This window comes from Sparus aurata, chromosome 6 (genome assembly GCF_900880675.1).
Source record: "Sparus aurata chromosome 6, fSpaAur1.1, whole genome shotgun sequence".
NCBI lineage: Eukaryota > Metazoa > Chordata > Actinopteri > Spariformes > Sparidae > Sparus > Sparus aurata.
Genome location: NC_044192.1, coordinates 25,017,923 through 25,030,035, shown reverse-complemented (window position 1 = coordinate 25,030,035; position 12,113 = coordinate 25,017,923). Strand labels below are relative to the sequence as shown.

Below are 12,113 nucleotides of genomic sequence, written 5' to 3'. Positions count from 1 at the left end.
AAGGACCTGGACTTAAAGGAGCCATGGCTGAGGTTAGGTTTCACTATTGTGAGAGAGGCCTTTGGTTTGAGGCAAGGTAATACCGCCATATTGCAGGCTGTGCACGCAGGCAGACACATGCACACATTCTACCAAACTCCCTGTCACTATCTCTTCACTTAAAACGATCCTTGAGTAATTCCTTGTGTTCTTTCCTTTAAAAACCATTTAGCATAACTGCACCCTGATGTCGTAATGGGCTTTCCTTGCCCCAAGTATCTACGTGTGCATTTTCTACAAAGTTCAACTCCAACTGATCATTTTTGAGCTTTGTCTGGACAAGCGCAAACAGCTCTGAGTCACACAGAGAAGTGCAACTTGTGGCTATAATTGCCAAGAAAAAACATGGTGGGATGTGACGCAACAGTCTGTCTCCCTGCGGGCTGCAGAGGCACTCAGGGTTCAGAGGTGTTTCCTCAGAAGAAATGTCACACACACACACACACGCACACACTTCTCATCAACGAAGACCTCATGGAAAATTTCATATTCCTGTGACTTCTTAAACTATGAATGGTTACTGCCATTGTTACAGCACTGTTTATAATAATATTCATGTGTTTTATATTGAATGTGGCCTGGTCATCAATGTAAAAAAAAAAAAAAAAAAAAAAAAACAAGAAAAAACAAACATGTGTACAATGATAAACGTCCTGACTAAATAACTGAGTGGGGTCAGTGTCCTTCATGTGAACTGGACCTTAGTGAACCGAAACAAAGAGCGCCTCTCACCAGGGTAAAGTCCAGCCTGCCGAATATCTTCATCTTAACCACACAGAAATCCAGGAGCATCTCAAACTCAGTAAAACGGAAAAAATGTAATTGAAACTTAAATAATTAATAAATAAAATTGTTGAATAAACTCTGACAGATGATCGTCAGAGAGAAAAGAGCATCTCCAGGTAAATGATCCCGCAGGTTATTCACGTGCAGCAGCGGACGAACCGGGAGAAACACACGCGCATCCCCTCACGCGTCCAAATCAGACTGTCGGCCAACCGCAGCGCGCTCGTGTGCTTCCTTCACCCGCCACCTGCACAGCACACTGTCCCGACCGCGTGGATCTGGCGCGAGCTCTCATCATCATACAGCTGTCACTGTGTCCCCGTGCCCCGCTGACCCCGCCGCGGCTGCCGCAGATCAAACATGTCAGAGAGAAATTGAGGGGGGCACGCCGCCATTTCAGATCCCCTCTAGCTATTCTGACGCCCCGGGTTTCACCCACAGTTCTGGAGGAGTCAGCTTTCCATCTGTCTGCGGCTCCCAGCACTGTTCCTGCCTAATCAAGCCGACATTATTGCTCCCCAAACACCAGCCCGGAGCCCCCTCTTCCCACCTTAAATCAGCCGGGACTGTGGAGGATCGCAGCGCGCCACTGTCCGGAGGAACAGGCGGCTGCGACACGTCCTTTCAAAAACATGGGCCCAAAAGATAGGGGATATTTACGGCAGAATTCACAATTTTATATAAAACATGTACGCTGAGATTTATTAAAAATATAAGTTACAGGAAATGTTCACCCAAAACGTTTAATACTGTCATTAGCTCCTCCCCCTCCACAAAACATTTCTGGAGCTTCGCAGCATAACTCCTGTGCTCCTTAATAACTGGGGATGATGGAGACTTGTTTTCAAATGTAAAAAAACAAAAAACAAAAAAACAACAGAAAAACAAAACAAACTAATACATAAAATGACTCAATTCAACTCATCCGGTGTAATCTAAGTCTCAGGAAGCCCAGACAACCCAAACTGTTTTGAAAAAAAGATGTTCTTTTCAACCTTGACACAACACTTCAGTTGAAATGTGTGCCAATGTTTGAGCTAAGCAGCAACAGTTAAGATTTTGGCTTAAAGCAGGTGCCAATTAAGTATTTTCCATCAATTTGGGGTCTCGTTTTAAAAACACATCCCTACCTTCTTCAGCTCTTACGAGAGTGCAGCAACACTGTTTTGCTGTGAAGCTCCAGAAGGGTTTTGTGGGCTACAAAACTTCACCCGACTCCCTGTCGGCATGAGGGTGAGCAGATAAAGAGTTCATTCAAATTCATGGGTGAACTGTTCCTTTGAGTAAAGGTATGTACATGTAGTCAGGAATATGTACTTAAAGTGTTAAAAGTTGGCCAAAAGTACAGAAGTCTCCTGCAGCTGTTTTATTATTAGGTATTACATCATCAGATGATTATTCATGTGTGCAAAAGCAACATGTAACTGTTGTAGTTGGTTGAGGTGGAACAAATTTCTTCATTAAATCGACTGATCGTTTGGTTTGTGCTTCCATTCCATCACTGCTTGTGAACCTGTGTCAGAGATGTTTATTCACATATGGAAATCTTTAAATAGATCTGTTTTTAGGTGAGACGTTATAGATTTGCATATAACACTGATTGCTGCTAGTCTGAGTGAACCACATACCAGACACTTCCCTTCAATCACACAGCGGTTTGACTGCCAATACAGCATTGGCACATGCATTGCCTGTCAAATGACTTGAATTAAATACATCATACTTTAAGGGTGGCACGTTGCAGAATCTGTCTGGAGAACCGATTTGAAACGTGCCATTTTGCTGCTCTTCTGATTTGTATTTTGGACTTCTTCCAGACAGAAATGTGCCGGGAGAATGAACAGATCAAGCTATAGTCAGCTGAATAATTTGTACTGACACAAGGTGATGAAATGTTCTCCACTTTGCAACACCTTATAAAATGTTTCCACTCCCCCTCACTGCAGTTTTCTTACAGCAGTTCTTCTTTTATGTCTTCGCTGCTCTCTGTTTATGTCTCTCTGACTCAAAAAGCTGCAAAGCCAAATGTTGTAACAATAGAGGAGGAGAGCGCCGCCGAGGCAACAATCCCCGAGGGAGCCACAATGAAGTCCTGCACACATGAAAGACTGCTGTGAGAGAAAAGAGAGAGGAGAACGAGGGGGAGGGGGGCGAAGAGAGGTAAAGATCAAAACCAACAACAACAACAAAAAAGAGAAGTAGAAGAGAAGTGACAGATCGTGAAAGTACAGAGAAGGGATGACTAAAATAATTGCTCACTTTTGATAAGATCATTGTTTTGGCTTCACATGCATGAAAATGTCACACAGGTCAAGTTAAGACCTTTTTTAATCGACAATGATAATTTTCTTTTATTACATTTACAGCTAAGTACCCGTCTTTATAATATCATCAAGTTTATCATACACCTCTTCATTTCGCTGTTATCCATCTTCCTCCCAATTAAAAATAACTCGCCCTAAGTTACATCCAATTTAGCCCCAACTACATTCATAATGAAGCTATCATATTCTCCTCTGACTGCTGCACTTACTTAATGGCCGATTAATAAAGGATGTATACCATCTATAATTCACAAACTCTCTCTCCGTCTTGTGGCTTCATCTTCCTGCACCATTGCATTTGCATTCGGCGGGGGCAGTTTTTTTTAATACAAAACATGGGGGCTTCAGTAAGATAGAGGGAGATGGAAGACTATCTTCCCATCTGACTGACGACAGCAGTCCAGTGCGGTATCTGCGACTGTCTTTGATAAGAGAGTATAATGACTCCCTGGAAAATGCTTGTTTTTGTGTGTCCAGCGTTCAATGTCAATGTAGTGTGTAATAGGGGTGTGCCAAAATATCGATACTACGATATATCGCGATATTTCGTCTTGAGGTACGTTATCGATACACTGGTGCCAAATATCGATATTTAAAAATGCTAAAAAAAAAAATAAAATAAAAACATTTTTTTTTTTTTGGCCCACCACCCATCTTCGGAGGACAGCATTATCTTTATTCAAACATCAGGATACAACCAAATAAAATTTAAAAAATGCATTAAGCAGCTCTGAAACCCACACATATAGATATTTAATGATAGTTGTAGTCAGTGTGTGTGTTAAGAAGAGACACTGTGCAATATACTCTTTGTTTACTTGGCTGTCATTCATGTGAAATTGATTGACAATGTTTTGTTATTCCTGTGAAATGGATTCAGTGCAGTCAATAAATTCTGAATTTCTTCAGTGACACAGATATTGTGATGTATCGTGGATGAAATTTCTTGCAATATATCGATTATCGCAGAATCGCTGTATCGTGATATTATCGTTATCGTGGGCAAAATATCGTGATAGTATCGTATCGCGAGGTACCTGGTGATACCCAGCCCTAGTGTGTAATATGAAAAGGTAAAGATTGTGTTGGACTTAAATTTCAACCTGTGACATTATAAAGACAAGGTGAAAGAAGCTCAAGTATTTTTGATTTCTAAATAAAAATATGACTTAATTTAAGTTACAAATGAGTATTAATCAAAATCTCCATTCTGTTTAGGTCATTTTGAGAAAATCACAAATACGAAACTGAACAGGCATGATAAAGATAATAAAATGCCTGCATTTCTATCTGTCCTCTCCTAGTTGTCCGTCTCTGTCAACCAACTACTGCCATCATAACACCATCTGTTGACTCTGGTCAAGCTGGCAGCAGACAGAGGATGAAATGGGCTGAGGCTGGCGTCAAGCACAGTCAAATCTCTCCAGCCTCTGGTGATGCAGCTGACCTCCCCAGCAATGTGGATACAAGATCTGGACCAACAGTAGAGGACAATAGAGCCAGCTGTGCTCAGGACATCTTACTGCCTCTCACGTATGCTTATTTCACTGGGTTAAAAGATGAATTCCTTTCTGAAACTGGCTGAAACAAGGACTGTCAAGTCTAAAAGCTGTTGGAGGCTTTATGGGTACTTATCAATATTTTCCTCATGTCTGATATTGTAAGATAAAGCTGGAGCTGCTTACTTATTCTATGTACATAAACTTTAAATGACCAACCTCACTCGTAAGGGTACTAATTCCAACTGAATACCTGGTAGTTACTCAGCTCGTTTGTTACTGTGTACTGCCCTCTACTAGCTTTGTCAGTCACAGCACTTCATCAGGAGAAACGAGACGAGCATCATAATGTACTGTATGTTGCACAATGTAAAACATACATCAGCATGCAAGAGTGAGACATATTGATCAATTCTGGAATGTAACCCTGCAGATAAACAGACAGAAAAAGGAGGATAATCTTTTCACCCACTGCAAACAAACAGCCCAGTCGCCAGGATAACATGTCAGCAGCTAACTATTCTGCACACTTTCAAATTCGTACGGGTCAAAGGATATGTATCCCATTGACATTTCTACAAAACGTGTCATATCACGTTCACATTATAGGTTTATTACCTGACTTTCATGACGGGAGGAGGAGCAGGGGAAAGACGGTGGAGAGGAATTACAGGCGACAGAGTTGGAAAGCCAGTGACCGCAGTTCAGGTCTGTGTTACAACATTTGGAAGTATGACACCCCTGGATATCCTTAAAGATACCTTGGGACAATTTCCAGCTGTACTTGTTGCTCCAAAAAACAGATATTTTGGACGGGAAGTCTGAACATCTGCAGCTAGGTTTGTGGCGACAATACCAGCTGTAATTTGACAGGCCTGAACCTGACCAAATCCTAAGCACAGCTTTGTGAAAAAAGGAAAAATTGAAAACTGAACCTAAAGAAAAGTTGCAACCTAAAGTAAGACAAAGTTATAATGTATCTGTGTTATATGCATACATTAATATGCCAACATTTATTCTGGTGATTGGCTTTAATGTAAAATACTACCGATTTATTAGTTGGCTGATTATTGCCTGATATTGGTCTAACACAGATCACTAACAGTGCATGTTGTCTGGTACGCAACGAGAGAGATCCAGAGATCATAATGATGAAAAAGATAAGTGAAGTGAAGTGATTCTAAGTGAAGTTTCTTGTTTCAGTGCACTGATGTACTTTTAAACAATAAAGTTTATTATCGAAATGTAAATGATCATGTCTTTATTACATATCTTTCTCACAGGTGCGTGATAACCACATCGATGCGGTGTGTGTGCATTAATGAGAAACAAGGCGTATGGTTGCCTCCATGCACGGGTGCATGTGAAGGATGAAGGAACAGCAGAGAAATAAAGGAACAACAGAGAGATCTAGGACAAGAGACAATGTCAAATGAGACAAAAATAACCTCAGGGTTTGTACGATGAAAGTCCCTAAAATGATCACATGTCAAAAGAATCTAAATCCCCTCCTACACACAGTTGAAGAAATTCAGAGGAAGACACACAATGCCACTAAACAGCATTAGTGAACAATGTTTTGACTGCTGTATCCTGTGTGACTCCAGACAAACACATTCCTCCCACATTCATTCTTGAAAAGATGGAGGGATCAGACTGCACAGACACACACAAACACACAGCCTGTTGATTCCTACAACAGGAGCCAGCATGTGACGACCATAAAACTGCTCTCCATACATTAATCACTCATCGGCTCTAAACAACTTTCACACACACATCTGCCGGTCCACATTTTATGAGCTACCATTACGAGTGCAAGTTGAAGTTGTGCGCTCGAAACACACAAGCCTTTAGACCAGGAAATGTGTTTAAGTGCGGAGCGATAAATCTCAGACGGGCTACGTGGAAAAAGATTTGTTTGTTTATGGTGTTTAAGAGTGGGGTGATAAATCTCAGACGGGCTACGTGGAAAAAGATGTTTGTTTATGGATACTGTGATCAAGGTTGACAACTTTCAAGGACAGCATATGAACATAGTACTAACCCTCTAAAAAGAAATCCAAAACCCGTTGCAGCACTCCTCTCCTCTTTTCAAACCTCTGAAAATGTTAGTTTGGTACTGTCGTAAAAGTTTTACACCGCAGTACAGGCGGTGTAATTACTTCACGTGGGAAAAAGCTGGACAAGGGAGAGATCCAACTAAAGCTGGTTAACTAAAGCTGTCAGAGAAAGTAGTTTAAAATATTTGTATAAGAATTATCAACTGACCACATGATGGTCACGTGAAACAAAATTACAAATAAATACAAAATGACTCTCAATTAAGTTTACTTCCCACTTGTTCACAGGTGATACATAAAATACCACATTATTCATGGTAAAGTACAAGTAATGTCAGCTTTGGCTAGACTAGAGTCCATGTCAGGGTGTTGTCCAGAGCAGGGTTACTCAGTCAGCCTGTTCACTTTACAGGACAGCAACAACTTCTTTGAGCATTTGTAATAAATAGCCATTTTCATGACTAACTGATACCTAATATACGGTATTTGTTTGTAGTTATAAGCAGTTAGCTGGCAATATACAACTCTTTTACTGTAGTTGATCATTCTGAAGTAGATACAGATTACTCAGTGTGGCTTTAGAAAAATTAAACAAATAATACATAGATTGGTTCCCTATAATAATTGCGATCACTGGGCTATTCAGTCTGCCTCCGGGCTGGGTTTTTCCATTTTTTCAAAAATTAGAGGTCAGAATTACGGCACAAAGGAAGTGATTCTTCCGCTGTGCAACAAAAACAGGAGGAAGCATTGCAAAATGTACTTAAACTACTAGTTAAATTTATGTAGTTCACTTCTAGATATGAAAAAAAACTGAAACTCACCTGCATCAGAGTCTGGGGGAGGAACATGTCAGGTGAGGAGCAGATGAGGAGAGAGAGAGAGAGAGAGAGAGAGAAAGATACAAGTGTTAATACAAGGTCACCACTAATTGAATTTCACTGCATGAAGCCAAATATGTTAATGAGAGACAACACTTCCAAGAGGGTCCAGAAGGTCTTTTCACAAAGATGTTTAATAGCTTGGTCTCATTAGAAATCCCTTTGACTTTCTAGCGAGGGCACATTAGATATGAGGTGTGTTCAGCTTAAGCATCAAACTATCATATCAATAATACAATCAAGTAGCATCAGTCAGTCAGAGCGAGGCAGTCAGATCAAAGAGGAAGGGGTCGCTGAAAGGCCATTAGGCTGGACACGGGGCTGCGTGCTGTGTCTGGCAGGACGCCTGCACTTGGCAACTAAATCAATCAGAGGGAAGGGCAGAAGTCGTTCTGGCATCTCTTCAGGTAACAGATGGATGAGTTCTGTGCATCTGTGTGTGAGCGTGACTGTTGAGCAGGGTGAGGGTTTGATAGGATTGTTTTTATTTAGCTGAGTGACCCATAAAATAAATACATCAAACTGTCTACACAGGGACTGCTTTTCTACTTTAAACTTTGCGCCTAAAAAAATAAAAACTGCACTCTACACTCCATAAACTCGTTCTCGCTATTTCAGAAGCTTTTTTTTTTTTTTGTGCTGCGGTGAATTCACAAAACAAACGAACAGACGGAAGCTCTAGTCACGTTACGGCGATGTAAAAATAATCCCAGGCTTCTGTGGAAAGCCTCTCTTTGAGAGTATTTCGATGATAACTTAAGATATGGTCTTGTGATGCAAGATCATTTTTTAGATTCCAGGCAGACAGACTGAGATAAACACATTCTCTAACCCCAGTCTTTTAGTGAGCGTGTTCCACTGAATTATGAGGAACCTGTCACGCTAAAGTGAGAGGGAGAAATGTTGATGTGGCTTTTGTGTCGGGACAAAAATCTAGTTCAGTGGCATTTCAGGAAATCGTTCTGACAGAGCTTCGAAAACAATAATGTTTGGTGCAAGGTGGGTCTCGGTCTCGAAAGGCTCTACACCTGATTCTGAATTGAATAAATGCAGAAGACAAACTGCCTTCGTGACAAACGTTGTCTTTACTCTTCACAAACTGATGAGGAGGAGGAGAGATGTGAAGTGTGCTGGCAGTGAGGGAGGGAAGTTCAGAGTTGTGCTGCTGTCTCACCCTCTGCTGGATGAGGGCGTGTTTGTGCTCCAGCTCCCTCTTCTCCATGGCCGAGTCGATGACCAGCTGATCCAGCTGCACAGAGCAAAGAGACGGCAGAGGTGATGAGACGTGTGAATGAGGACTATGAAACACAAACGCACTGACAGACAGACGCAAGGACTGATGTTTAATGCCGATATGAACTGTTCAGCAGCCCAGTATATCATCTTACAAACACTTTATTGTGGTCGACACATGACAAAAATACATCTGCTGTATGTCTGTTTGCAAAAGACGTACATGTCTCTAAAAGACCAGAAAGAGGAAATAGTACAAAGACGGAAGATTTCTCTGCAGAAGAGATATCAAGGTTAACACTTAAATGTGTGCTATGGATACTTAGTATGATACTATAGTTTGGATGATTAGGACAACTCTAACAAAACACAACATATCACAAATATTTGACATCTGACTGAAAAAGGAACATTGAAAGAAAATTAATCGCCAGTTTATTATGTAAATGTTCAATCAAAGAATCAAATGATTCACGACTCGCTGCAGCTTTAATGGACTCCTACGACCCACTAGAAGGGTGTTGCGTATCTGTATCACCAGATAAAACTCGTCCCTCTGCCTGTATTTTGTTATCATTTTGCTGTGTTTGTGGCGTTTCTCAGCGTCAGCGATTTTGCAGAAAGATAGCTGATTGCTGGGTCTCATTCGCCCGGTTCTCAAATACCGCTGCTCTGGGTTGGCTCGCTGACAGTTTACGACTTGATGCGCTGCGATCAGCTATCTTTCTCGGGAATCACTTCACCTTTAAAAGGTGCGTTCACAAACAGCAGCTCACAACATCCTGCAACGTGCGCCTTTAACCTTTCGTTTTCGAGTTTTGAATCTCCAACAACCATCGACAAGACTCCAATACTTGGTTAAAGTCAATGAAGGCGACGGTGGAATGTTGTTTGGGGGGATGCTGAGCAAAAACGCAGTCACAAAAGAATCGTGAATGTGCATTTTCTCTGTTTGCGTGTGACTTTGGTTCGTTAGTTTCGCCTCACCTGCGCAGCCAGCTTTTTCATGTAGGGATCGATCTCATCCAGGATGTGAAAGCCCTGCTGGAACAGTGTGTACTGGGCACGCATGAAGGACAGCATCTGCAGGAGACACAGGGACACAAGGATGGTTGGGATGCACCACAGGGACTCTACATATACATGCCAGACACAGACACAAATAAAGAACACCATAATATTGGTGTTCGAGGATCTGGGCTACTCACTGCATCCAGGATTTCAAACTTCTTCTTGGCCTGAAGCACATTAATCTGCCAAAAACAAAGAGGAAGAGCAAACTGTAGATTTGAGGCTGCATGTCTGAGATGTGTTTCCTTTTCTGCATTTGTTGCAGCTGCTGGGTGTCAGCGCCATCTACGGGACAGCAATGGAGTTGGTGTGTTTCACCTGCAGCACGTAGTCGAGGGCCAGGTGCCTGAAGGCTTTGCGGCTGAGGATGAGCGCCTGCGTTGCCTCTTCGGCCTCGTGCACCTTGTTCCTCGGCGCCTGTGCGTTCTTCACCTGGGCCAGCTCCATGTCCTCGCGCACCCGGTCAAACTGCTTCTTGGTGTCCTTGAATTTACGCACGTCCCTGAGGAGAGATCACAAGAGCATGTGGGGGTTTGATTTGTCCTATTATTGGTCACTTTCTGCATGCAACCTATAATAACCAGGCAAAAAATGAGAACATGGGAAGATAACATATGAGCATTTACATTTACATTTTAGACATTTATGTCTCACAGCATTGATATGGTGGTTTAATATGTTGCTTAAGTCCACTTTGACACATCAGCTGTCTGTAGTGTGGATCAAAAAAGTCACATATAGCCCTTACATGTCACCTTAAACATGCAATACATCTTTCTTTGTAGCAGCAGGAGAGATATATATTCAAATCATGTTTATATACTCACTCTTTAATGAAGGTGTGAAGCTGCTGCTTGATGGACCTCTGAGCCTGGTCAAACAGAATCTGTGCACAGAGAAGGTGACCGGGGTAAAAAAAAAAGGAGGATTTCATATCATAAGTGCACACAGAGTATATTAAAGAAATAACCGTGATTAAATCTGCAACGCTGTAGTTGCTACATCTCAACACAAGATGGCAGTATGACCCCTCCCATCATACAACTATAACAGATAATGTCACAGGCAGCGAGGGGGAAGGAAAGAGCGATGTGGACATGCACACACACAGCTGCTGCCTCAACACATTTTCAGCCTTGCAGGATCCCAGATTTCTCCTCATGTTAACTGTGGGATTCCTCCTCCTCTTCCTCCTCATCTCACACTCCTGTCATTCAGCTGTCCTTCACTATGTTTTTTCCCTCCATTTTTTTGTGCAGGCTCACTCCTTCTAGATGAGCGTTTCTCGTCCACTTCTGTATTTCTGACCACACTACAAAATAAAATGAGAACATCCATCTTTATTAGGGAAATATGTAGCCTACGTCTCGTCGATTTATCCATGCGTATGGAAAACTGAAGACCTAAGTGAATGCGTCAATGGCCGCACAAAACACCCACACAAACACACACAAATGCACTTGGATTAGACTGTGATCGTTTGACCACAAACACACACAAACAATGTATACAGCAATCACTGTTGACAGCCTGTGGATTAAACTTTCTATAGCAATCCCAAGTTAATAAACACACACACTGAGGATTACAGGCTTAGTCTGTGTGTCTGTGCGTGCCTTCATCCATGTGATGTGTTGATCTGATGACTTCCCATATTTGTTTCTTCTGGTTTCTTGCTTTAGCTGTCGGTTTACACAAATCAAGTATGTATGTATATACATATATATGTATGCTATATAGATATTGATGATACCAGCTAAATGTATGTTATGTCGAGAAGAACTTTAGTTATGGGATTTTATTGCAATTAATTGCAATTAGGTGGGTTAGAGGTGTGCAAATTAGAGGCGAGGTGTGCTAAAAATATGCCTATACTATCATCAATATCTATATGACATATATATCCTAAACTAGCGTGACTAAAGTTCTTCTCGACATAACATAAGTTTAGCTGGCTAGCTAAATACTGGACATTTCTTTATGTTCAATCCATAATATACGAAGAATAATGTTTCTAAATTAAAGATGAATAAATATTGATTTGGTTTAAATAAAGCAGTACTTTCAACAAAGTGTCACTTTTTTTTTTTTTTCTCTATGTTTAATTACTTTGCAAAACACCCAGAGAATTTGCTTCTATGATCACACTTATGAAAAAGGGCCAACGGTGAAGGACACTCCCTGCTCTTTAACACGCTGCTCGTTGATTGTACTTAT

At 41.4% G+C, this 12,113-nt stretch overlaps 1 protein-coding gene across 5 annotated transcripts in view; it reads right to left on the bottom strand.

Moving 5' to 3' along the window:
• The window catches only part of LOC115583436 (arf-GAP with coiled-coil, ANK repeat and PH domain-containing protein 3-like), a 63,860-nt gene that overhangs the window by 13,736 nt on the left and 38,011 nt on the right, over positions 1 to 12,113 (bottom strand). For all 5 annotated transcript variants that reach the window (XM_030420279.1, XM_030420280.1, XM_030420281.1 and 2 more), the window contains exons 5-10: positions 10,724 to 10,782; positions 10,215 to 10,398; positions 10,034 to 10,078; positions 9,813 to 9,908; positions 8,767 to 8,841; positions 7,536 to 7,547 (exon numbers count right to left, since the gene is read on the bottom strand). In XM_030420279.1, coding sequence (XP_030276139.1) covers positions 7,536 to 7,547; positions 8,767 to 8,841; positions 9,813 to 9,908; positions 10,034 to 10,078; positions 10,215 to 10,398; positions 10,724 to 10,782 — 471 coding nt within the window. The remainder of the gene's footprint in view (positions 1 to 7,535; positions 7,548 to 8,766; positions 8,842 to 9,812; positions 9,909 to 10,033; positions 10,079 to 10,214; positions 10,399 to 10,723; positions 10,783 to 12,113) is intronic.